General features: G+C 35.6%; 2 protein-coding genes across 11 annotated transcripts; both read right to left on the reverse strand.

Annotated features, from left to right (window-relative positions):
- Positions 1–6: 6 nt before the first annotated feature.
- LOC111702067 (uncharacterized) lies at positions 7–19195 on the reverse strand. The gene is made up of 33 exons (XM_023473633.1): positions 19079–19195; positions 17581–17683; positions 17344–17431; positions 16472–16588; positions 15960–16048; positions 15345–15465; positions 14765–14938; positions 14274–14350; positions 13951–14083; positions 13514–13576; positions 13210–13299; positions 12826–12955; positions 11650–11713; positions 10891–10995; positions 10599–10771; positions 10051–10289; positions 9617–9808; positions 9261–9334; positions 8801–8971; positions 8140–8223; positions 7540–7728; positions 7064–7180; positions 6373–6993; positions 5846–5976; positions 5440–5495; positions 5236–5379; positions 5096–5159; positions 4329–4780; positions 4180–4260; positions 2779–3755; positions 1914–2049; positions 1418–1687; positions 7–1195 (listed from the first exon to the last, which is right to left on the reverse strand). The coding sequence occupies exons 1-33, from the start codon at positions 19173–19175 to the stop codon at positions 98–100; spliced, it is 6720 nt and encodes a 2239-aa protein (XP_023329401.1). The 5' UTR covers positions 19176–19195; the 3' UTR covers positions 7–97.
- Positions 19183–25602, reverse strand: LOC111702094 (protein enhancer of sevenless 2B). 10 transcript variants are annotated; one of them, XR_002765362.1, is made up of 7 exons: positions 25355–25602; positions 24158–24253; positions 23099–23228; positions 21869–22000; positions 21483–21534; positions 21117–21337; positions 19183–19289 (listed from the first exon to the last, which is right to left on the reverse strand). XR_002765362.1 is itself a non-coding variant. In XM_023473711.1 (7 exons), the coding sequence occupies exons 1-6, from the start codon at positions 25416–25418 to the stop codon at positions 21173–21175; spliced, it is 639 nt and encodes a 212-aa protein (XP_023329479.1). In that variant the 5' UTR covers positions 25419–25602; the 3' UTR covers positions 19183–19289; positions 21126–21172. The 10 variants fall into 10 exon arrangements, 4 of the variants coding, with proteins under 4 accessions (XP_023329479.1, XP_023329468.1, XP_023329451.1 ...); XR_002765354.1 differs by having other exon boundaries at positions 19183–20719; XR_002765361.1 differs by having other exon boundaries at positions 21103–21337.
- Positions 25603–27231: the final 1629 nt, after the last annotated feature.

Consider the following 27231-nt stretch of genomic DNA (forward strand, 5'->3'; position numbering starts at 1 on the left):
GATGGATTATGATTGTATAATTCCTAGCGGCTATTTATTTAGCAGAATGTATCACATGGACTAGGCGTATAAAATAAGATGTTTCTATCACAAATAATTAGCTAGTTCGCAAAATTTCAAGAAAATCTCCAAAAATAAATTTAGCAATGAAGCTCTCCCCTGACTTGACACTCCGTGAAGATTGAGCCTGGATGGCCAGAGGAGGAATAGAAGAGAGAGGAGCAGGAAGGGAACTAAGTTCACTTGAATGACAGAGCATGGTTTGACCAGAATCCACCAGATATATCTCAACTGTATCTCCAGGCTCTTGAACTATACATCTAACCGGAGTCGGACCCCCGCAGTAGAGAGCTAGAGAGTTTGGTTCGGGACTGATCAGTTCTAATCTTTCAGATTTCTCCAGGTCTCGTCTTAGATCTGTTCCAAATTGTTCGAACCTTCCTAGTGTAAGGATACAATGATCATGAGACACGGAAATAATTTGTACAATTTCTTCATCTTCTAGTAATATTTCTGGAAGATTATCGTTCATTTTCACAGATTTCTTTTCAGCGTCAATGCTTTGAGGATTTGAAAATAATTGATTTGGATGAATTTCATTTTCTTCGTCAATTAGTTCATCAACAACATCGTCCTTGGTTTCTTTTAACATCTCTAGTTGCAGGTTTCCTGTTTTACAAATATAACTCTCTACTAAACTATTTCTGATTGTGCAGAGCTGTTCTGAATTAAGATTTCTGATGCAGGATTTATTTGGAAGATTGAGAAGAAGTTCAGGAAACTCAAATCTTGTTTCAAACTCGTTCTTGCTCTCCAACTGCAGCCGCACCCTGAGCTGAACCTCTTCAAGGTTTAAGCTCTTCTCCGATACCGAGATGAGAAGTAGCGTGTTGAGAAGCTTATACCTATCCTTCGTCCTAACAGTAAGAGAAGCTGCTGTAAGCGCAGCTGGTGGCATTTGCAGTAGATTTAAAGGACAGCTGAAGATGTTGTCCAAGCTAATTTTAGCTGTCAGCTGTGTATCCAAATATTTAATATTTGCCGATGTTGAGTTTAGATTTAGAACAGCTAATCTCCGATATTCCGACCCAACCTGTTGTAAGTATATTCTCCCAGGTTCAATATCACTCCCTGAGACGGGTTCAGGTTCTTCCCTTCTTATCCTGTGCTCCACTACTCCAGCATACTGTATATCCTAAATAAATAATAAATCATAATAAAATCAAAATGTATGGATGTAATACATTGTACAAGCTAATCAAGTTACACAAAAAGAATTAAACTTCAGTCACAACTGTGCGGCATTTTTTATTATTTTCTTGGTTCCCTTCAATTGATAAATTGATGATTTGTGGAGAAGGCACAACTAATAAGGGACAGTTATAAGGAATTTGGTGTTTGAAAGATGTAAAATAACCTGAACTGCGAAGGAGCTTGTTGAAACCATCGAGAGCACTCCGAGCCTTGGAGGTCCTAGCCTAAGCCTCCCTGGGGGTAAACTAACCAACGAGGTTACTCCGACCTCGTCAGGATGCTGGTATCCAACCCGTCTTCCTCCAAGGTACATTCGGACAATGTTTAATCTAGGTTGAACCAGCTCCACCGTCATCTCCTTTCCCTCGCTGATAATAGATTCCATTTCTCCAGGAGCTAACATCCTACACTCACCCTTAGAATCTATCTCAACCTGTAATTTAATCATCGAATAAGAAACGTGAGATATGATGAGTATTACAATGAAATTTAAAGTAAAGAAAATTATATAAAATAATTTTTGAACAGGAATGAGATGGAATAATGGATCTATTAGTAAGAAAATGCAGTAGAGAATTTGGCAGTGGGATAGACTATATAGATTATAGAACCATTCATTGGTTGATTTCATATCATGTAAGTAAGAAGAATTAAGTCACCTTCATGGCTAATCCTGGAGAAAGAGTAAACTCTGGAGTAAGTTCTAAAAGAGACTCCGTAGGGACGGTTTCTCTGTTTCCAAAATCCAGGTATAGTATCTCAGCGGTCTCCTCCCGTAGTTCAAGTATCCGGACTCTAAAATATAACATTTTCTTTTTTGAATTATCAAGCAAAATAATAGAAGTTTAAAAATATAGGCCAACTTTGTCAAGTGTGGTATTGTAGACTTTCAGCAGCATTACTCAACAGAATATAACAGAAACATCACCACAATAGTTTTTACAACACCCACAATATATATCAATATCTCTGTAACCCTTTGTCGCAGACCTTCAAACTATGAATACTCTCAGATCAAATATTTTAAGTTTAAGGTTTTCGCCATCAGGTTTTAATAGGGATAAAAAAAATTGAGTTTCTGACAACATTTAAATTTCTTTCAGCAAGGAAAACTTGAAAGGCACCAATTCTAAATAATGATGACATCAAACCAAATCAAATCAAATCAAATCAAAAGCCAAAGCCAAAGCCAAAGCCAAAGCCAAAGCCAAAGCCAAAGCCAAAGCCAAAGCCAAAGCCAAAGCCAAAGCCAAAGCCAAAGCCAAAGCCAAAGCCAAAGCCAAAGCCAAAGCCAAAGCCAAAGCCAAAGCCAAAGCCAAATCCAAATCCAAATCCAAATCCAAATCCAAATCCAAATCCAAATCCAAATCCAAATCCAAATCCAAATCCAAATCCAAATCCAAATCCAAATCCACATCACATCAAATCAGACTATCCCCACAAGGAAAATTTGAGATGACTAATACTGAATCAAGGTTGAAACGTGACCAAACCAAAACAAATCAAATCAAAGCAGACTCCTACCTGTAATACTCTCCGTCTTCTGTAAATTTGGCACAAACCATCCGACCTTTCTCAGCTTTCTTCAACTTATGAAATCCAGGAGCTTTACGTTGTAGATCTCTCATCATCCTCTCCAATCCCTCCAGCATTCCCTTCTCTATAATCCAGATTTGGGATGAGCGCTCCGTGTTACTCACATAGCAATCTACTCTTACACTACCCAGATGCTGGAATAGGTTTAGAGTTTTCTTAAACCTGAGCCAGGAGTTCAGGTTTAGAGGTTTACCGTCGACAGATAAGGTTCCGTAGATTTTACCGGTCATGTTCACGCTCACATTGGAGTCCATTAAGAACTCTTTCAGTTTCTCCTTCAGTTCATCGCAGTCAAGCGCGTAATCCGCACCTTTTATCTGAACCAAACGCGCATAACCGGGAGCTGTTGTTAAATTTTCCGGGATATCAAGGATATCTTCGTTCTCAACCTGATCCTGGTTTCCGTAATCAATATAAACTATTTCTACTCCGTCCTCGGAGATATTTAACACCCGAGCCCTGTACAGTTCTCCGTCCTCACTGTACCTGACCGCGTAAACTCCTCCGTCCTTGATCTCGGAGGCTGGACCTAGGGAATCCTTGAGCTTGGAGAGCTCCTCCATTAGACGGGTTAATTCCTCCATACTTTGCTCCGGGACAAACCAGATCCTGGATCCAGTTTCAACGTGTGTAAGGGTGACGATCTTGTCTCCTTTCTTCTTCAGGTTCTCCTTCTTCTCCGTCTTCTCCTTGTCCAACTTAATCACAAACTGATTTTTGAAGAAACTCTTGAACTTGACCTTCAGCGTGTACTCGGACTTCTCCATAATTTTGTCAAAATTTCCTATTTTTACATCGAGTTTGCATCTAAGAGCAAACGGTGGATTCTTGAACTGAGATGAGTCTCCGGTTCTAATTTCAGATACAGAGACAGTTTCCGTATTCCCGTAATCCACAAAGTGAACCTAAAATATTTTAGTAGAGCAGAAATCTTAAGAAAAAAATTTCACATGGATTAAAGAAAGAAAGAGGCATTATATTTTCTAATAAACACAGGATGGGAACAAAAAAAGTGCAATTTGATAATAATTAAATTATTCCATTTTTCTGAAACTTCCTTTTAAACAAAATTTATTAAAATTAAGTAAACTTTTCATACTCATACAATTTGTTCCGATTGATATAAATACCCGCAAAAAGTATGATACTTCAGGATGGATCATAAGGAAATTGTTTACCATTTTTTCTTTGATAATTTAAAATTTCATCCATTAACCCAGAACCAAATCCTTATTTAAACCATTTGCCACTGCTCTGAAGACGTAGAACTGTCGAGAAAAAAAGATGGGTTGAGCCCAAAAATAAGAAAACTGAACCACATTTTAATACCTTTATAGCTTCATCCTTTATATCTTGGACCAGAGCACGATACCATAATCCGTCCCACTCAGCCAAACAGATATCTCCAACCTAACAGAACACTTTTTAACATAACCTCATAATATATTTTCAAGAAGATTTTTAAAACGAATTTTTACCTTTACTGAAGAAACGGCTGTTCCATGAAGATTTTCATTTTTGTTTAATTCCTCGGTAAACTTAATAGTTTGATCAGGATCCACCTGAACCCACATCTCCTTCCAGCTGTTAAAATGTGAAACTAGAACTGTTCTCGAGGTTGACGAGAACTCTTTAACCTCAACTCCAGGATATCCGCCAACGGTGAATATTTTCCCGGATTTAATCCGATCTTTGCTCCCAGTCAGAACAGCTTTCTCAACGCTTTCACTTTCTAACGAAGTTTCTTTTTTTCTCCCCTTCTTTAACCTCTCTTCGCCTCGGTTCCGTCCTCCCTCCTTCCCTCCTCCATCACGGAACTCTTCAAGGATCCGTTCTGCGACCTCTCCGTTATTGAGGTTAACTATGCAGTGCCTGCCGGCCTTTACAACCTCCACCGAGAATACGGAGTCGGTGAAGAACTTGGCAAAACCTAGAAATCATAAAATTGTGTGTACATATTCAAAATAAAAGAGATTGTTCCCGTATTTTTAAGCCAACCCCTAGATGCAAGAGCACCTTCAATGATCTGCACGGTAACCTTTAACCCTTTAATTGATCAAATTAAAACCTACAAGTGTGTAATTTAGAATAGTTGAAGAAAACCATGATGATATATTTATCTATATTAAACCGTTATAGATCGATGGATTAAATAGCGAAGTTTGTGTTTAAGGGTAGCGTCATGAATCGTTTATTGCACTCGTTTAAACTTTAAAAATTGATTTCAGTCTGGGTTTATTCGTACCTGAGGCTAATTTATCCCAATTCCCGTTTATTTCTTCTAAACCGAATAAACTTGATTTCACAGCCTAAAAAACAAAAGAATCAGAGCCAAAATTTATAAGATAAAAATATTGAGGGGCTATGAAAACAATAAAAGCGTACCTGTGTTTCTAGGCCCCCGAACTCGGCTGGCAGAGCTAGAACGTCGATAGCGTCGACCTTGTCGGTATTACCAAAGTCGACAAAATAAACCTCGACCATCTTTCCTCGTTGACCCTCGACTTTCCCCCGGTACCAGCAGTTATCCTAAATTATTTTTTTTTTCAAAATTCGGTTTTTTGTTTTTAATCTGTATTTAACAATTACCTGATACTTTGCAGCAACAGGAGTTCCTTTATTCCAGGATAAAGAATCGAAAGGACCTAAAAAATCAGAAGTTTAAAAAGGTTTTTTTCTTCAAATATAACCAAACTCAAGTACTATTTAATTGTTTTAGTCATAATTGCGTACATTGGAAACAAACAGTTAACAGATAAAAAAAATTAAGAAAATTGAAAAAATCAGTAAATGTTTTTCCCGCCAGTATATTTAAAAATGATAAGTTTTTTGTTAAATCTAGGAAAATAAATGTATTTTGTTAGGGATCATAATGAACTTATTGGGTAAAAAGTTTCATTTATGACCAATTTTTCATTTACCTTGGTAAGGGAGAATTCTTCAAAATATATATCTCTAGATTTATAAGATAAAACATTAAAATCTTGTTATTGACCTGACTTGAACTCTATCTGCATCTGTTCCATAATGTTGTTGAACTCCTTGTTCTCCTCGAACTGCAGGTAGAAGTGTCCAGGATTGTACATCCAGCTTATCTTACCCTCAAACTTTATCCCAGGATGCAACCTAACAGGATAACTTTTAATTGATTGAAATTCAATGTTCTTTCACATGCAAGAGACTCCATAAAATTCTGTAAGTCTATCATCGATCCAAAATTTTATTCTTTTTTTTTTTGAGAATTTCAGAGAAGGTTTGTCATCTCCTAAACCCATACAGTGATAACCAGAAAACTAAAAACTGTAGATTAGGAAGACGACATAAAAGCGATACTGAAGTGCATTTGATGCTGTTACAAATCAAATAGATTTACTAATAAGATATGAAATCACTTATTGAAATGGGCCTGTTTACATTGCACAATTGCTGTGCCTCATGTTCATTGGACTTTTTTAAGTCATAACTTTAGTTTTCTAGTTATCTCTATATATAACATCCACACCTCTTCCCTTTATAAAATACCTTGGATATTTATAAGTCGAAATTGTAGGTTTAGCCAAGGTTAATTCCCTTGCAGCTCTTCTCTCTCGCAAACTGTTTCGTAAATCCCCGCGCTCAAACCTACGCGGCATATCCCGTCCATCCTCCCTTCCCTCGCTTCCTCGTCCACGATACTCTTCCTTTCTATCCCGATATTTATCTTCTCTTCCCGAATATCCCTCCTCTCTGTACCCGTCTTCTTTCCTTACATTTCCGTTCCTTCTGTATCCATTTTCACGACCGTTGTTTTTACGATAATCCGAATCGCTTCTCAAATAATCGTCTTTAATTCGCGATTCCTCCTGTGGACGATAATCGTCCCTTGTGCTCCTGTGATCGTCTTCAGTGAGCCGAATGTCCCGATTTTTCTTTCTATCTCGTCCTTGGTCAAAATGTTCGTTGTTTCGATTCCCTCGGCCGCGACCGAGCTGGGGCCGATCGTTCTCGTGCTGTGGTCTATCTTTCCGACCATCAAATCGTCCACCAGCTATTCTAGCATTCTTGTTCTGTAGATCTAGCAGATGTTTCAGTTTCTCATTTTGATCGTAACTGAAGGGTTCGACCGATGGTTTTGCAGTAACAGGAGAAAGATCTTTCATAAATCTAAACAAAACAAATTTAATGAACTTCTTCATTAACAATTTCGAAATTTCTTCAGTGGCACAAAAATAACCTCAAGATCTGGTTGTTCCTCAAGGTTGGGTTGTTGTTGACCGTCAGCTTAACCACGTTGAAATCTCCCAGATCTTCGACTAGAACAACCTCCACGAAGCTGTCCAAAAACAGGTTCCTAGCAAAAAATAGTGATGAAATAATCCACTTGTTCCAAAGTATCTTTATCAGAAGTTGACTTCTATTTAAAGATATCGAGCCAGGAACTTATTATCCCTCTATCTTTGCAACCCGATGGTGTAAACCGTTTATATTCTAAACTTGACTTTTTAATCTAACAGAATTCATAGTTGTTTGAAATAGCTAATGTCTTCGACTGAGACATTAGGTTGGCAAAGATGTAGGAATTAGAAAAACAGTTTATGGCAAAGAGTTAAGACTTAATTCCTTTCTTATCATTAAGAGATATCAAATGCACACAGTGTAGTGAAGAGTGAACACTGTGGTATAAAGACAGAGTGCAGTTGTGTGCTTTACCTAAGCCTTATATCATTTACGGAGACTGTATGCCCTAGGCTGCACTGGAACCCGAACTCTGGTTGGTTCTTTAACTCCTCCGGGAGCTGGATCAGAGACATTCTCTCGACCCTCTCCGTCCCACCCACGTCCAGCAGCTTCACGTCTACCGTGTTCCTTTGCTCACGGGTTATCTTGCACCGGTAATATCTAGAAAAATAGTTAATTACCGCTCTCTCAAAAAAACCCCATTTACAAATTCATGTTTCATCCATAGGTCACTTGACATCTATCCCACACTTATATGTAAAATGTGACGATCTGGTTTATACTGGATTACTAGATTACTGGATTCTGGATTACTGGATTACTGGAATGTTTTTCGTTGGGAGATCGCTTTCTTGACATTTTTAGCAAGTATATCTTTATTGTTTCTACTGATAGTGCATTAAGTTAAACCAGGGATCTGGGCGCCCCTGACACCTACCTCATTGAAGAAATATTTCGGCCATACATATTCATGTACATATTTTAAAAAGGTTAAATCTAAAAATGTCAAAATCACTAGGCTTTCTAAAATCCAGATCTATATTTAATTTTAGTTTACCAAGTTTTAATTACCTGAAGTTTCCAAGAGAGGAATCCACGGTAGCGCAAACCTCTCCGACATGAGATTCCAGACCGGAGTAAATCCGTGCACCGTACCTTAAATAATTTTTATTCAAGTGGACAAACGATAAGGCACATCGAAGGCACACATTCAACACACCCGTTTAGGACGCACTATTTAAGGAGCATGCATATTGCATATTGTGGACGTAAAAGTCTGCGACATATATGCAGTACACGTTACACATACATCATAGCTTTATAACGTAAGATAGCTAACCTGTTAAATTATTCTACTAGGTTTGCAAGGAATATTGCAAGTTCTGTTCCCCAGGAACTAATCTGTGCGTAGAGTTAAGATAGCTAACTTGTTACAGAATTCTGCTACGTTTGCAAGGAATATTGCAAGTTCTGTTCCCCAGGAGCTAATCTGTGCGTAGAATTAAGATAGCTAACCTGTTACAGAATTCTGCTACGTTTGCAAGGAATATTGCTAGTTCTGTTATAACCAGAAAACTAAAAACTGTAGATTAGGAAGACGACATAAAAGCGATACTGAAGTGCATTTGATGCTGTTACAAATCAAATAGATTTACTAATAAGATATGAAATCACTTATTGAAATGGGCCTGTTTACATTGCACAATTGCTNCGTAGAATAAAGATAGCTAACCTGTTACAGAATTCTGCTACGTTTGCTAGGAATATTGCTAGTTCTGTTCCCCTGGAGCTAATCTGTCCGTAGAATGAGTTTGAGGACTCGAAATGAGTAACAAGGAGTTGTACTGGAAGGTTTCCCATAGAGGGGGTCAGAGCTAGACTAGGGACTACTCTAGACAACTCACTAGCAAAATCAATCATTTTTGTATCGGCATACATTATCTTTGGTTCTTTTATACATTTTGGGCTAAAAATGTGAATGAGGTAAATTGAAATACTTTTTTATCTTTTCTGTTTAATACATCAAATAGAATTGACCAATTTTCAACTTTAAATCCGCTTTTTAACGCTATTATCCTGACCACCTTATTAATTTTTGTAAACAATCCCTTCAACTAAAGAATTTCAACGCCACCGCCGACAGATAAAAACACGAGCTCTGTGACTTGAAACAAATAAAAATGATAAATTTCCTGTTAATATTGAGTAGAGGTGGAACCGTTGTACTGGCTTGTACAACACAAATATTACTCAAAACCTTCTCAACCTGAAAATAATTAGTAATTATTATGAAAAGTGGGAATTTTTTATAAAAAGAATAAAATAAGGATTTAAAAACAGAGTCTGTACAAAGATTTCAAATTTTTTTTCTGCCCCTGAAGGATTAAAAGAATATAGGTGCAAAGTTAGCACCATTTATCTCTATTATTACAAGAATTGTACAAACTCCAGGAGACTAGTGAGGTCCGTTATCCCGGAAAATGAGGGTCCTTTCAGTTAGAATTATACTTTTCAATTATTTTAGTTTCTTTAAAAAAATCTTCTTTACCTTAATTCTGAAGACGTTATCTTTGACCAGGCTGAGAAAGGGTTGAATAAGGTTCTCACTCTGTGTACCGTAGTTGCCTGCTAGTGTACAGGGTACAGCTTGAGCTGGAAGACACGTGACTAGTCCAGGGGGAATACTATACACCTGCTCCGGGTCCACCAGATCACTGTTCCCAAAATCTACAAACTCAACCTGGAGATTTAAACGAATCAGTCCATTAAGTTATCCGCCAATCCAAGAAAAATCTGCAATTCCAGCAAATAATCTGTCAATTCATAAAAGATCCACCATTTAATGTGATATCCACCATTTCATAAAAGATCCACCATTTCATAAAATATCCACCATTTCATAAAATATCCACCATTTCATAAAATATCCACCATTTCAAAATATATATACAAATTCATAATATATCCAAATTGTTCTCCTACCTTGATCTGACGAGAGTTAGGAGAACAATATTCAATCCTGGCTCTATACCAGACTCCATCAGTATATTGAGCCAAGCAGACGGAGCCAGGACGAGGATCTGAAAGAGGGATAGATCCTGTCTTGATCAGGTTTGCTATCTCCACCATGATCTGCTGAATCTGTTTGGTTGTGTCAGATCTCTGGACGTAGAATAAAGAAGGTCCTTTCCCGTGAAAACTTAGGAAAACATCAACAGTTCCTGGAAATAAAGAAATGTAATTTTATTATTAATTTTCACACGAAGATATTGCTAAAGTTTAACACGACAGAGGGACCCATAAAACGATAGAAAAAGTAAACAACAATTTTAATAAAGATATGGTTTTGAATATTCCAATGAACATGAAAAGGAGATTGTGCTCTTATATTCCTTTGCAAGCTACTGGGGAAATCATTAGATTTTTAACAACACCAAATGCACATAAGATTGTAAAAATGTCGTTTTATGGGTTACACTACAGAAGAGAACGTAACGGTGGGTGATTGTTAAGATTAAAAAATAAATTACCTACGAGTTCTACTTGTGAATATGAGAATGCTCCCCTGGCAATCTGTAGACTACTCCCCTGCTGCCAGTGCCCTCCTTGAGAAGGTACGCCACCACCTCCTGGAGGATGCAACCCTTGTCCTGGTCCTAACTCAGAGATTCCATTCCCTCCTTGTTGTCTTCCAACCCATAATCTAGGACAAGAGGAAATAAGATTTTTTAATAAACTTTTATTTTCTCAAATACATGATGACTGATGAGCTTTAAACTTCTAATTTCTAACTGACCAAACTTTGAATAGTATTTAAGGTACCTGAGTTCTTGACCAATATCCACATTATCCTCATAGAGTTGGACAATATTCTTGTATCCATCCCTTCCACCTCTTCTTCTTCCATCCTGCTCTATAGACATCACCCTGGTAAAGATGAACATTGATAACATTAGAATACATCATTTAATAAAATTCACATCAGTACAATTCATGAAGAATATTCTGGTTTTATTGACGAACTAAATGGAGTATCTGAGAATGCATTGATTAATTAAAAAAATATTTTCAAAATCATCCCCCAAATTGGACAATCTAAGTGGATTTTAAATTGAATTTGCGCTCTTGCTGAAAAAATTTGAACCGTGATAGGTCTCAAATGAATCCTAAAAAAATGCTCTACAATACGGAATTATTCTCAGCTCAACTACCTGTCTAGCTATTCACTCCCTTTGAAATTTCACTCAGCTCTGTAAACATGAATCATAATATGATCTCAAATGACGTAATAAGTAAAATCCCCCGAGAGTTCTGGACCTCGTCAATAAAATGTATTTTCAACGGTTCACAACTGTGGCCTTTACTTTTACTTTAAGTGATTATTTTTATACTTTTTTTATTTTTCTGTAAATGAACATTCGTCATCATATCTTTGCGAATTTTAAAGATTTTTACATACAGAGTTAAAACTTTCAAAGGGACTAAATAGAATAGTTGAAGACGCACTTCCTAATGAAAATCTCTTGAAATTACTTTTTTTCCCCTTTGATTTCCCTCTGATAGAAAAAAGATACCGTTTACCTGCAATTAAGAGGCCGGTCTGTAAAGGTTTCAAACCTTTTCCTCGAAATCTCTCTTAGAGAACCTAAACATTGTTATCATTATTCATCGTGTCAATGATCTTGATGATCATACATTGTTAAATACAATATGAAATATGGAAAATATATCTATGAAGATCATCGAAATGGACGGAATTGCCGAACAGCAATCGAAAGAGAGGACCCTGGATGACTTCCTGTTTTACGCAGGGGATGTATTTTTTAAAAAATTTATTATTTCTGAATTTTTAATCTTATAAATTGGATACAGTTGATTCAGAAAAATTCTGATTTAATTCTTCTTCTTGCTTGTCATTATTTCTCTCCTTCTGTTGACTGTCCCCGATTCTGATGATTTTGAAAAAAATAAAGATTCGTCGAAACCAGTATTTATTGGGACACTCTGTTTAATTGTAGTGAAGTTTTCAGTTTTATTGCCATTCCAAGAATGCCCGACTCGACAAACTGATTGAAGGTTAATACAGGGCTGATTCAGCTTCAAACACATATTCCTCATATATTTTCTGTTTAGGGTGAAACAGAGGTGAAATGGAGGGGGGGGGGTCGTCTCCCATCCCTATCTCAAATGATGTCTCCATTCACCAACGGGAAAAATTGGTGGTGTAGAGCTTATCATCAGAGTTCCCTACCATTTATCCCATTCAATTTTTTTTTCTTCTTTTGTTTGTAGGTTTCTGCAATTTTACTTGGAGTTTCATGTCCTAATCCTGGTTACATCTAGTTAGTGGAGCCCACAACATTTGGACACAAAGAAATCAATTCCAAATACTGTTTGTGACAAATAGAGGAGTTTGAAATTTGGAGTGGGTAGAAAAGGAGGGTATCGAGGGACTCCCAAAAAGGAACCCTACTTTTCTCCTGGATTGATAATCTTTCAAAGTTCTGCGGCATTTTAGGTTTCCCATTAGAGTTGCAACACATGTGAATTAATGGGGAGTTGCCACTATTGTACTTCAGAATACCACTTCTTCTACAGCAATCTTTTCCTCGTATTTCCTGGAACTAATAAAGGGAGCAAGGTACGGAGAGAACCTGGAGTTCAGAAACTACTAACCTTGTATTTCCTGGAACTAAGGAAGGGAGCAGGGTAAGTACTAAGGAGGGTATCTGAATCTGGAGTCAGGAAACTACTAACCTTGTAACTCCGGGAACTGGTAGAGGGAGCAGGGTAAGGAAAGCATCTGAATCTGTGAGTAGGATTCAGGAAGCTGATAAAGATCTTCATATCTAACCTCCTCCTCATTCCCGTAATCCAAGTAAAGTACCTGAAAATATTGATCAGTATAAATCAACACAAGTGGTTTTAAATAAACAAGTTTCTTACTATTAAACAAAACCAATAATTGAATTTTCTTAAAATCAACCAAAATCAAACAAAACTCTTGCATTGACCAAAAACAATTGAATTTCTTAATTTCAATGAACATAAACCAAAATCTTTTAAAATCAATCAAAGTCTCTTAAACTTAATCAAAATTAACCCAAATCAACCAAAGTATACTACCAAATTATTTCCTACCTTTGCAGTATTCGATATGTTCAGGATTACAGCTCTATATATACTTTTATCTAGAGAATATCTTGCTAAGCAGGCAGTTCCAACTTCAAACTAATAAAAAATAAGATTGGCTATACAAACACACGTGCCCAATTAATACATAGTTATGTTAAAAAGGCCCAGAACAAAAATAATATAAATTTTCTCTTTAGAGCAATTAAAGAATGTTTCAGAAAAAAATATTTCTTATCAAAAAAAATCGGTGAAATTCATGATCTGGAAATGCATCATACTGGAATAAATCCACACAGCTCTTTAACGTTACCTGTAAATTGTTCAAGGGATGTAAAGGTATCCTGTTTATCTCCGCCATTAGATGTTCCAATTTCTAAACATGATTAGTAATTTTTTTTAACCAGTCTTGCTAAAAAAAAACGTGGCTCGTTTGGTTTTTCAATGCTATTTATCTTGCATAATTTTTTAATTTTCATCATTTTTAATTTTTTAATTTTCAATCTGAAATTCAACCTTAACAGATATTTCCCGATATAATGGGGGGAGAAATTTTGGTTAGGATTTAATTTTGTTAAGTTAATAGTTTGTTTTATTAATCCTTTATTATATGCTTCAACTTATATTCACATTGAGACAACCTTGTTATTCAGGGTTGGAACAAATCCAACCTTCTCAAGGGCCTCCATGAATGCTTAGCTTATTTTTCAGGTCCTATCGTAAACTAATTTAGGTTAGGACGAATCCTACCTTGGTAAGACTCTCCAACTGTATACTAAACCTAGACGGTCCCTCCTCCACTGCTGATATATAAACAGGATACCAGGTTCCTGTTTCCAGGCTCACGGGTCTGAACAGCATTGCATTGCTGCTACTCTGATATCTAAACAGGAAACAGGAGTTAATCAGAGTTTGCATAGGATTTTACTGGATTCTTTTGTCAATATTGAAAGAGTCAGGTTCTTTTATACTTCTCTTACCCAAATATAAAGGATAACTGGTTAATCATTCTAACTAATTACTGTTTCTAATCATATTCTAGAATTTCTGGATCCCAAGACAAAAAAACTCACCCGTTACTACGTGGTACTGGAGAAAGTCGGGTATCAGGAGCAGACCTGGAGTTTGATCCGTCCGACCAGGCTAAACCCTGAATATAAGCATAGTTGTCTGTGCATACGAAAGAAAGAAACCCGACAGGGCACAAACCCCCGGCCTTTCAGCTTTGCAGTGTTAAGTTTGACGTTTTTTATCGAAAAATCCAAAAGCAGTAATAATATACCGATTAAACTCATCTTCACTTAAAACTACTACATTCGCTAAAGCGACAATAGACATAATTTCCACTAACCTCCCATTACAGGGTGGTATGTCCGATTCAAAATGGTTTCCTTAACACATTTATCTGATTTAAAATGAGAAAGATATCGTCGCTTTTAATCTAGATAAGTGCTAAACATTTTCTTTCTTTTACTCCTGTTGCAGTAAAATCTGTCACTTTCTCAAAGAACCGCAATAGAAGTCACATGAAATTGCAACTTAAGCCCCTTTAAAATAAACCAACCTGGTGTCCCGAGTACTGTTGTTGGAAAGGATGGGGAGGAAGGTGGGAGGAGTGTTGAGGTGGGAGGGGGGAGTGTGCATGAGGGGGGAGGGGGGAGTGATGAGGAGGGTAGTTTGGAGAAGGGGGTCCTCGAAATCCTGATTGTCGTTGTTGGACCATAGGAGGAACTGCTATCTATATAACAATAATGAGTTATTTAAGGCTTACATCTTGTTAAAAATGTTATTGAAGGGCTCAGGGGGAAAATATGCATTTCGCCACTGAAGAAAAAGTTGTATGTTTACAGCGGACAGTTTTAAGAAGAGAAAGGGCACAAATTATCTGATTACTTGCCATAATCTCTCATTTAATAATCCTTATATCCTTGCACCCTGGTGTCATAGACCTTAATATTTCAAACAATGAATGATAAAAGATCAAATAGTCAAATATTAAATATATTGAAGGATTAGACCACCAGGTTACGCAGATATGGGGATAACATCATGAGTTGAGGCGAATAATCAATTCCTATAAATATTTCATGCTCAGACGATGTTAATCAGTATCTTGAGAATAACAAAATAAAAGAATCCTGAACCTGTGGTTGAGTATAGTGTTCTGCCGGTGGAAGGGTGTCAAGGTTTGGATACCCGGATACAGCCATACCACACTGAACCATATCCTGGGCCAAGGGTTCACGGGATCCTCGTTTATACACCCTGGTAGGAATATTCAACCATTAATTCAAATCATCATTCATTCGTTCTTGATCAAGGGTACTATTGGCACCTTGTTATAAAAGGGACTGTAAGCTTACTTTCAAAGATACCAATGCCCGATTTCCAACGATACCCTTGAAACCATACACTGATCAAAAATACAGGGGGTTTAAATTTTTCTGCTTGCCCCCCATCCCCCTCCCGGGGGATTGCAAAAATATGAGCTTTCATTGGATTTGGGGAAAAAAATGAAGAAAAAAGATAAAAGGGGGAAGGAAAGGGGAGGAGGAAAAAGAGAAGGGAAGGGAAAGGGAAGAGAAAAGGGGGAATAGGGATAAGAAAAGGGGGAAGAGGAAAGAGAAAAGGGGACGAGGGAAGGGAAAAGGGGAAAAGGAAAGAGAAAAGGGGAAGAGAGAAGGGGAAGAGGAAAGGGAAAAGGGGAAGAGGGAAGGGAAAAATGGGATGAGGGAAGGGAAAAGGGACCATTTGTTTACCTGATAAAATTATATCCATGAGATCTGAGAATAACAACAGCCTCGCAAACTATATTCTGGATTCCATCCCTGACAAACTCTATTGAGGGCTGAAATATTAGTTAGAATAAAAACTCTAGATTGAATAACATAACAATAAAACGCAATAAATCCATCAAACCATCAAGATTCCGTCAATCCGTCAATCCATTAATCAATAAACCAACCAACAAATCTATCAACTAAAAAAGAAACCAACCAACCAGTTAATCTTCCTTCCAACAGACAAACCAACCAGATAACCCAACTATTTATATAAATAAATCAAACAACCAACAAGTTGGTAAATCAATTGATTAACTGTTCAATCATTCCACTAAGTCAATTAACAAATCAACTAAATAAAACTTATGAATTAAATTATCAATTAACAAATCAATTAACTAATCAATTAACTAATCATTAAACTAATATCAACCAATGAACCAATCAATGAAATCATTAATTAACTATTCAAACAATCAATTACCCACCTTTGACCATTCTCCTGCCGGCGGAATAACTTCTCCTAGAACGAACCCCTGAGCTAGGGGAGGTATATTCTGCAGTTGAGGATACAGGTTTGCTCGTATACTTGATACAGAACATATCTAATAAAAAAACATATCAAAAATATGCCAACCTTCGAAAAACACAATTTTGAATTGTATATAAGATGTGTTTGGCGCTACGTTGTTTCTTTGTAAGTTGTGATGTGTAAACCTGTGTTTCTCCAGTATCCGGTAAAGTATAAGATCTATAGTACAAAATACCTGTTTTTCCGAGAACAATATACCTGTGTTTCTCTAGTATCCACTAGAGTACAAGATACCTGTTTTTCCGAGTACAATATACATGCGGTTCTCTAGTATCCACTAGAGTACAAGATACCTGTGTTTCCGAGTACAATATACATGCGTTTCTATAGTATCCACTAGAGTACAAAATACCTGTGTTTCCGAGAACAAAATACATGCGTTTCTCTAGTATCCACTAGAGTACAAGATACCTGTGTTTCCGAGAACAAAATACATGCGTTTCTCTAGTATCCACTAGAGTACAAGATACCTGTGTTTCCGAGAACAAAATACATGTGTTTCTCTAGTATCTACTAGAGTACAAGATACCTGTGTTTCCAAGAACAAAATACATGTGTTTCTCTAGTATCTACTAGAGTACAAGATACCTGTGTTTCTCTAGTATCCACTAGAGTACAATATTCCTGTGTTTCTCCAGTATCCACTAGAGTACGATATACCTGTGTTTCTCCAGTATCCACAAGAGTACAATATACCTGTGTTCCTCCAGTATCCACTATAGTACAATATACCTGTGTTTCTCCAGTATCCACTAGAGTACAATATACCTGTGTTTCTCCAGTATCCACTAGAGCACAAGAGACCTGGATACCAGAAAGAGTATTAACCTTCCCTCGGTACCATTGACCGTCACATCTGAAATATAACAAATTTATATTTTTAAATAATTGAAAACTTACTCAAATCCCTCTGGGATCATTGAAAACTTCAGCGTTTTAAAATCTAAAATTAAGATGTTTAACTTCCACAAATTTAAAACCAAATTTAAGCATGTTCTATTCTACCTGAGAATGATCGATTGACCAGGAAGGATCTGTGAGGCAGGTAGAGGTTGACCAGCCTCAAGCTCATCTCGGATACCATGCAGATATTTGGACACGGCCTCAACTAAACAAGGAGATATTTGGAAACAGCCTCAACAAAACATGAAGATATTTGGACACAACCTCAACTAAACAGGGAGATATTAAGAAACAGCCTCAACTAAACAAGGAGATATTTGGACACAACCTCAACTAAACAGGGAGATATATTTGGACACACCACCTCAACTAAACAGGGAGATATTTGGACACACCACCTCAACCTTACAGGGAGATATTTAGATACAACCTCAACTGAACAGGGAGATATTTGGACACAACCTCAACCAAACCGGGAGATATTTGAACAAAAACTTAACTGAACAGCCCAGATATTTGGACTTAAACTCAACTAAACATGGAGATATTTGGACAAACCATACACAACCTCAACTCAACAGGGAGATATTTGGACACAACCTCAACTAAACATGGAGATATTTGGACAAAACCTTAGTTTAACAACAAAGGGTATAACATCTCAAAAGTGAATCTTTCTCATTCGAAATTAGATTTTTAATACACAAAATAAGGATTGAACCTCCTATCTAATATAACATTACAATACATCCTAAAACTTATTTGGAAACAACCTCAACCAAACCGGGAGATATTTGAACAAAAACTTAACTGAACAGCCCAGATATTTGGACACAAACTGAACTTAACAGGGAGATATTTGGAAACAACCTCAACTGAAAAGGGACATATTTGGACACAACCTCAACTCAACAGAGAGATATTTGAACACAACCTAAACTAACCAGGAAGATATTTGGACAAAACCTCAACTCAACATGAAGATATTTGGACTTAAACTCAACTAAACATGGAGATATTTGGATAAACCATACACAACCTCAACTCAACAGGGAGAAGATATTTGGACACAAACTCAACTAACCATGAAGATATTTGAACTTAAACTCAACTCAACAGGGAGATATTTGGACTTAAACTCAACTCAACAGGGAGATATTTGGACACAACCTCAACTAAACATGGAGATATTTGGACAAAACCTTAGTTTAACAACAAAAGGTATAACCTCTCAAAAGAGAATCTTTCTCATTCGAAATTAGATTTTTAATACACAAAATAAGGATTGTACCTCCTATCTAATATAACATTACAATACATCCTGAAACTTATGGGAAAATAAAGACATATTAGTAACTTTTTTTTAAACAAATCAGATTAGATTTATAAAAAAAGAATTTCACAAGAAACATAATTCTCTCTTTTTATATTTTATATAAACCGGAAAGTTTTTAAATAAACTTTGAAAGCCCAATTTTTGTGATAAAAATAATAACGTGATAAATAAATGTAAACAGTGAAATAGGAGGTTTATGCCCCCCCCCCCCTCCCCCCTCTCTGAAATTTATCCATAAATAACTTTTTTTTTTGAACAACTGACCTCTTTCCAAATCTATTTGCCCGAAGAGTTTGACGAGTCCGTGAAACTTCTCGACATGTGTGACGAGTATATCAAACCTAGACCCTATCCCATCCATCTTATCATCTGGAGATATTAGTCAATTCATTTTGATTTGTAACAATTTAAATCTATATTTCAAATTCATAAATTTGTAATAAAAGCTGGGGCTCGAAGGTGGGAGACTAAATTACTATATAAAAATACAATTGAACTGTAAAAATAGCAGAAAGAGGCGAATTTATATAAATATAATTAGTAAAATACGGGAGTAACAGGACTTCACAATTTTCTGGAAGACCTTATCCGGAAAAAATTAAACATTATGTACAGTATGTACATTATATATATATTGAGTACATGAGGCTTACAGAGATATGAATGAGTATAGCAATAATCTGCAAACTATTTCACTTCGTGTATTTTCCTTAATAACACAGGGTGTGTGTATGTACAAGAAGAAAAGAAACGTGTACGGCATGTACATATAAGTATGTGTGCAATAAGTAGAATTTTTCATTACAAATTGTAAAAATTGAATGAATTGTACAGTATCACTTTATAGTGTACCATACAAAGTATAGTAAGGAACGTAACAAAAACTTTTCCAACAAAAAGCAAAAAATAATTTCGAATTTTTCCGTAGCTCGGTATTCTTTGCATTGTGAATGATAGGTTGGGGTTTAAGGATAAATAAACAATTGAAATTAGTTAAAATTAAATAAAAACAAAAAACAACAAAGCTTTCTTTTAATTGTGAAAGAGAAACACGCATTTCTCAATCATATATTCGTTCTATTGTGTTATTTCTATGTTTCTGCAAAGTAACCCATGGTAAAAGAAAAAAATTCATTTTAGAGCAAAAAACTTATGATTTTCATCAAGATGCTTATACATAATAAAAAGCACTGGATATATGATATACTCTACACAATAATAAGAACATTTAACATTTATGAACGCACATTTTCTACGTAAAAATGCAAATTATGAGCATTCCCGAATAATTATAAAAAGTAATTAATGTTTTAATTAATTAATTATGTAAACGATAATTAGACCCCTTCAAATGCTGCCCATATTTACGTAAATCAACCATTAAGGGACTGATCCCGTCATCTATGACGCGTATCATTTGAAGAGTGCCATCTATGATTCACAACAATAACCTAAAAAACAACCTTTCTTTTTTTCTAACTAAAAATTCGTGATACTTGATCAATCAAGATAGAGATTTTCTCAATTTCTCAAATGCACATTTTAGATACTTTAGTGAATCGATGATGGCATTCTTTAATGAAAGGCCAATAAAATATACGTTGACATCCGATGAAAATAAATTTTTAATAACGAATCTGCTGCAAGATTGTACAATCTTTACATCAACAATAGAAGATATTAGCTGGGATAATTGTGGGTACTGTACATTTACATTGTACAGTACCGTTTGGTGTACAGTGCGCGAGTACTAAACTGTATATTTAAGTACTGCCCAGATACACTGTGCCTAGGAAAAGAACATAAAATAGTCGTTATTACACTCAGTAAAAAATAAAACAAAAAGATTTCGAGGTTTTAAAAAACCCAGAAAATGTTCAACAACGCAACAGATCGTACATGCAACTAGTGTATGCCATATATTATTGTAAATGTACTGTACAGTTACGAGTAAGTTGAATATTTAATCTAATTTATGCTGTTCTATGACAACGAAAACCATACAAATGTTTTGCGTATACCATGCACCTGTTCAGTATTAAGAATAGTAAAAAAAAACTCCTTACAATACTAATGTGCTGTACAGTACCAAACTACCCTAGCAAATACTAATGCTGTACAGCATACACTAACACTAACTATCGCTATACTGTACACTGTACAGTTTACACTACACGAACGTGGAATGTAATTTCAGTAAGTTTACAGGCGATTAGTCCGTATTCATGTGTATTTTGTACGGGTAATATGTACAACAGAAGTGTACTGTAATACATATATGGCCTCACAAGTTCAACTGTACACCGCATACAGTTCTACATAAATGGCTGATCTGAGCGCACAATTGTACAATGATATTTAGGACGTATGGTATGGTGTGACGTATGTAGCTGGAAAGAGTCCGCGCCGGTTTCCTAGCTCGCCGGTCCACCAGTGCTGGTCCGACTTGTCGGTCACGGTGATGACGTCACCTCGTCTGAACTCCAACTCCCCGTGCTCCTGAGGGGTGAAGTCGTACAGCGCCTGTGTAACATGAAACAACTGTCAAACCAAGAAATAAAATATAAAAAGTTTCGTTCAAACCCTCAAAAAATAAAGGTCAATTTTTTATTATAAGTTTATTTAAGTTTTATTATTTAAAATTGTAAGTTTGATTGAGTTGTTTTTCCTGAACCAAAAACTCTTCTGGAACCATCTCCTTCAGTTTAATGTCCTGAGATCTGAAAAGAATTAAAAATGAGAATCTGAATATTTTGTTAGTTTTCTCCTACCCCCGACACTTTTTAAACAAATCAAAATATCATTTATTCCCATAAAAATCATTTATTTTCCTAAAAGTCATCTTATTTTACCCTAAAATTTATTAATTAATGGAAATATAGTCTACACATTTGGTTAAATTAAGGATTAAAATGCGGATTTCAAACTTCAGAAACAAGGGACAAGTGAGAATTGAACACTTTTCAAGCAGAAAAATCGACTATATCTTCACTTGTAACTAAAATACAGTCCCTTTAAAATGGTGAAATTATTTTCCTAATAATTCTACTATACCTTGAAACACTAGCGGAATGATGGTACTCAACGAGTTCGTTTAAACTGTTAAACTTGACAACCCAGAGGAAAAACTTCCCCTGTGCGTCCCGCAGTACTTTAAAGTGTTGAACACCGTCCCCACACTTCACACTGATAACAAACAAAATCATGTTAAATACTAAATTAAATCAGAGCTGGGAACTTTAGAATGGTGGATATCAGGATTAATGCTTGATCCACTCTTTTTCTTAATCTCCAGATTAAATAATGCTTGTTTTCCTCATGCTATTAATCTCCAGATTAATTAACAGCTCGGGATTAAGGATATTCAATTCTAAAGTTTTCAACTCAGAGCTGTAAAGTTTTCTATTTTGGATATCGAGAGCAATGCTTTATTATGATCTTTTGTTGATCTGCAGATTTCGCATGGTAATCGTACCCAGTCAGGGATTGAAGGGAGATTTAATCAGTTAAGGAATAACTGAAATGGAAAAAATTGATCCTCAAATTAAAAGTTCACACAGTAAATAACCAGATTAAACTTAAAACTTAAAATCCGAGATGACTTAACAAAATAAAATCTAAAGTAAGCGAGTTCAGCTTGTAAGAAATCATCTTAAGTATGTATCTGTTTTACTTTTTGATAATTCATACGGAAATACAAAATAGGAAAATAAGATAAAAATGCAACATGTGATAAAAATACTGGCCACATTTTTGAGGACAAGAATTTCCCCATACTTAAAAAAAATATTCGATTATGAAAATGTATTATTAAATAAGATGAAATCTTTTAATTTAGTAACATGATAATATAGAAGACCTTTAAAATATGTAGGAAAAGAAAAATAATAACCGAGTAAAAAGAACAGGTGTTCATGAAAGAATTAAGAACTAAACATTTTTTACACTTTTGAACTTTTTAAAATGATTATTCACAATTAAAAAATAAATTTCCGAATTGCTTTTATTGTTGTTGTTTTTTTTAAGAAACCGCTTGGGAACCCAGCCCTGCCCAGAAACTAAGGTTTCCTCTAAAAGTCAATTTACTCTACTTAGAATTGTTAAACAATCTAAAAAAAATTCTCTGTGGTTCTACCGAATTCCCCAAAGAATAGGAAGTACAAACAAATAGACAGATAATCAATAAATAAGAAACATGGAACATTAAATAACTAAAATTGTTACAATGTCGAGGGGCACAAAGCGCAGTTCTAAAATCATATTCAACATCATGTTAAAAGTTACCTGAGAGAAAAGTCGCCTGGTGAAGACTCACTGACCCTAACTACGAATGCTCCTTCGTGTTTATTCATAAGAAGTTTCTCTGCTCCTGCTCTTGTAATGCGTCCGTAGTACCAACTGTGCGGTTTCATTTCTACAAATAATGCATAAATCAGTACTTAAATTTTCTCATTTTTTTATTGTATATGGGCTAACAACACACTTTGCAGTACCCTTTGTAACAGACTTAATTAAATTCCTTTAATAATTCTAATTGTCAGCAAGATTTTTGTCAAGGCAGCAAGTTTTCTTTCGACAGAAGTAAATTATTGCATAGTTTTAATCAAAATTCTGACAAATATCGTTTTACTGGCTAACAGAGGGAGGTTAAGTTACTTGACATCCCTTGGGACAGTTGTGTAAAATAACCACCCGCTCTGCAAAGTTTCCGGGGGGAAATTCGCGCATTATTTTCATCTCAAAACAAAGATGTGTACAACTACTTTTCGGAAAATTTAACATCCCTCTCTGCGCTCTGGATATTTTTTATGCAAAATTGGTCTTGGGAACCCTTGGTAAAGTAAAATTTGCTTTAATTTTCCTGTGAAGTAGTTGCTAATAATTATAAAATTTCTGAATGACCATGTATCAATAATTTTTAACCCATAATTTTGATCTAAAAAATTTAAATAAAGGAGATTATGCGAAATACCAACATAATTCATAGGTATCATTTTTTAAGGAATACCTAACTGATATTTGACCTTATAAGTTTTGTGACAGAAGTAATAGTCCATTATAAATCAAACGCATTTATTATCCGATTATTATAATCCAAAGATTAGGGGTGTATATTTTTAAGAATTTTTAAAAATTAAAGATCTGGGGGTAATAAAATAAAAATTTGAACATCAAAAAGTAAATTTTTTCTCTTTCTACAATACATACTTTTTACTCAAAAAATCATTTTTCCCAATTTAGCAAAAATATTTAACTTCTGGAGAATAGGATTTTCAAAGGGGAATGAGTTTTCAAGAAAATATACACCCTTATATAGAAAATATCCTCCTGTCAGCTGGTTACCTATATAATTGCTAGGTATGAGCCCCTCTCTACCATCTAGCTCTGCCCTAAACCAGTTCATATCATCCTCCTTGTTCAGAACCTTCAAGATGTTATGTTTCCTGACAAACCAACAACATTCAATCAAATATTGGTCAAGTAACAAATCAGCAAAATTTTAGAGCGAGCCTCAAACCCCCAACAAGTAGATTAACCAGCGCCTGACCAGTACAAATATTGTAGTTTTAACGTTAAAGGGCCTGTGGTTGGAGATGGGCATAGTTTTTAAAACATTTTGAGATCGAACGATATTTTATGTAGAAGAGATTTCGTTAAGAAAAAAAACTGACGATTGACCAACGACATGGATCGTTCACAGAGAAATGAAAAAAATTATGGTTTATTTACAGAACGAACATTTTTTTCGAACACACGTTAGAAAAAAAACAGTAGTTTGTTTTTATAAAATTAACGATATTTTAGAAATAAAAACTTTTGTGAAATCGACTTTTTTTCTGAAGGTACGATTTCATTGAACGAACGATTATACTGAATGAAGGGTCCGTCCTATTATACGATCCAAAAATCGTATACTAGGAAATTACCCTGAAAGAATGTTCAGTAAGAAAACGAACGAAATAGATAGAAAATGGACGATAATTTTAAACGATAAAAAACGAACGAAATGGGCCGTTCATGAACGATGAACGAACGAAATGAAAAAAAGCCGAACACGCACACACATCTATTTATTTTATTATTTCAGGGTTAGGTTATGACAACTTCTGGAACGATCTGCGACTAGGACAGGCTAGGGTTCCGAGCGCCGCGGTAAGGACAAGCTAGGGGGCCGGGCGCTGCGGCCATATGACCAATTGTATCCGTGATACATATAAAATCCATGTACAAAACTGATAAGAGGGGGGGGGGCGGTCCAAAAATCGTTCTGGGAAATTACCCAATTTAGTACATGGATCTCGTCTGAAACACATTGGTCATGTGACCACAGCGCTCGGTCCCGTAGACTGGTTTAGCCTACCCTTAGCCATAGCACTCGGCCCACTAGCCTGTCCTAGCCGCCGCGCTCGGCCCAGAAAATGTCTTAACCTGACCCTAAAATAAAAAAAAAAATAATAATTTTGCTTTAAAATAAGTGTAAAAAAATTGATAAGAGGGGGGGGGGTCCAAAATTCAAAAGACAATTTTTTAAATTAAAATGTTTCCTGAAGCTTAATTCGTCATCAGCAGTAGCATTAAAATCATGTTTAGCTATCGCCTCCATTGTCCTTTAATCTCACTTGCTCTCTTCACCAATATATTTTCAAACAAATATTTATACGATTTCTGATTTATTTGTCTCTTTTTATTATCGATGCACAACTTATGAACCACAACTCACTTTTCATTTATACATTTTAGAAGTAGTCACAAACTTGACGTTACCAAATCTGAAAGAAAACAAAATCTTCATGAATCATGGCCGGGAAAATTTTGAAAACAATCAATTCAATCATTGCGTATCATCGTTCGAGTCAAAAATCGCCATAAATGGGGCAAAATAACTAAAAATTGAGCCCCCTCCCTTTTCTCTCTCCAACACATTCGAACAATGTTTGGTTTGGTACTGTTGAATACCTGTTAAGGTCGTATTACACACACAGTGCTATAACACAGTAAGGTTCAACCGGTGGAAACTTACAGTTCAGAACTCTAAAGAATGGCTTATACTAAGGAAATAAAATGAGTCAGGGGATTTCTTTTTAATTCTGAAAAAAACAGGAACAGGGGTTAAATATCTATGACTATATAAAGCAAATTTTCCAAATCACGTACTTTTAAAAGAAATTGTCAATGTGCTTGGGTCATATTCTCTGAAATTAAAATAAAAAAATAGATCGCGGTTTTACTCCTACAATTGTTATTGTTTCGCTCATCATACTCTTCTTTTTATCCTCTTTGCTTGGGCCAAGACATAATTTGCTGATCAATTTCGTTTTTTATCTTTATTTTCTTATTATGCTCAATTATTATAACAAATTTCCTAGGCAGCTCATTCCCTCTAATTAGTAATTCCTCTAATCAAACTATTATAGGTTTTAGCTGGGTTTCATTTCAATTTCCCAATCATTTTGGGATTAATACACTCTCAAATAAAAGGCTGCCTTTACCACCTTTCAGCTTTCTTAATTTATACCCTAAACGTTGTCCATTATAAATTGAGTCTTTTTAAACAGCTTATGAAATATAGCAAATCCACCAAGTGGAGAATCCGCAATGATCAGCCACCTGTGGGCTGTGCCCTAGGAACATGCATGCATTGCATTGTTTTGAAGAATATTCTTCATAAAGAAGATATTAAGGACATGAAAGAGGAGTGGATGCAAATGTTTTTTTGGTAGGTTCTTCATCAAAAACTACCATGCCAATTATAATTTAAGGGTCTTATAAATTTATACTGGAAAAAATATTTTTATACATGCATGCAGAGACTGCCTTTGGAGAGTGTTTCTCATGAAATTTGTCCTAAGTCAAAATCCAATCACCCAGCAAAAATTTGAAACTTATACTTTCTTACTTTTTAAAATTTAATTCTAAATAATCTTAATCTTTAAACTTTTTACCCCCCCCCCCCCATCCTGCCGTTACAGCTTTAATTATTTATCTAATATGACATATAGTGCAAGTACTCTATATAAATTAAAAAATCGATTGTTTGGTAAAATTTATCTTTGTTACTTTGTTAAAGTTGATTGAGTAAAATTATCTGTGCGAAGCGCTAAAAAATTTGTCTATATTTTTCCTCTTAATGGTAATCATGGAGTGGACATGGAGAATGGAGATCAAGTTTCTAAACGGGGACGTTAATGTGTCCCGAAGATTCAAGGGGAGGGGGGGGGGGGTAATTACCCCCAGGATTCTAGGGTGGGGGTGGGGTAAAAAAACCCCAAAAAAACCTTGTATACGCCACATTTCGTTCGATCGCGAAAAATGCGAAACTTCGATTCTGCAATCTGTTCCGCGAAATAAGAAATACGAAAATTGCGCGGAAAAATGTCAAAAAATGCGTGAAAAATTTCGGAATTTAAAAAATGCAA

This window comes from Eurytemora carolleeae, unplaced genomic scaffold (genome assembly GCF_000591075.1).
Source record: "Eurytemora carolleeae unplaced genomic scaffold, Eaff_2.0 scaffold23, whole genome shotgun sequence".
Lineage (NCBI taxonomy): Eukaryota > Metazoa > Arthropoda > Copepoda > Calanoida > Temoridae > Eurytemora > Eurytemora carolleeae.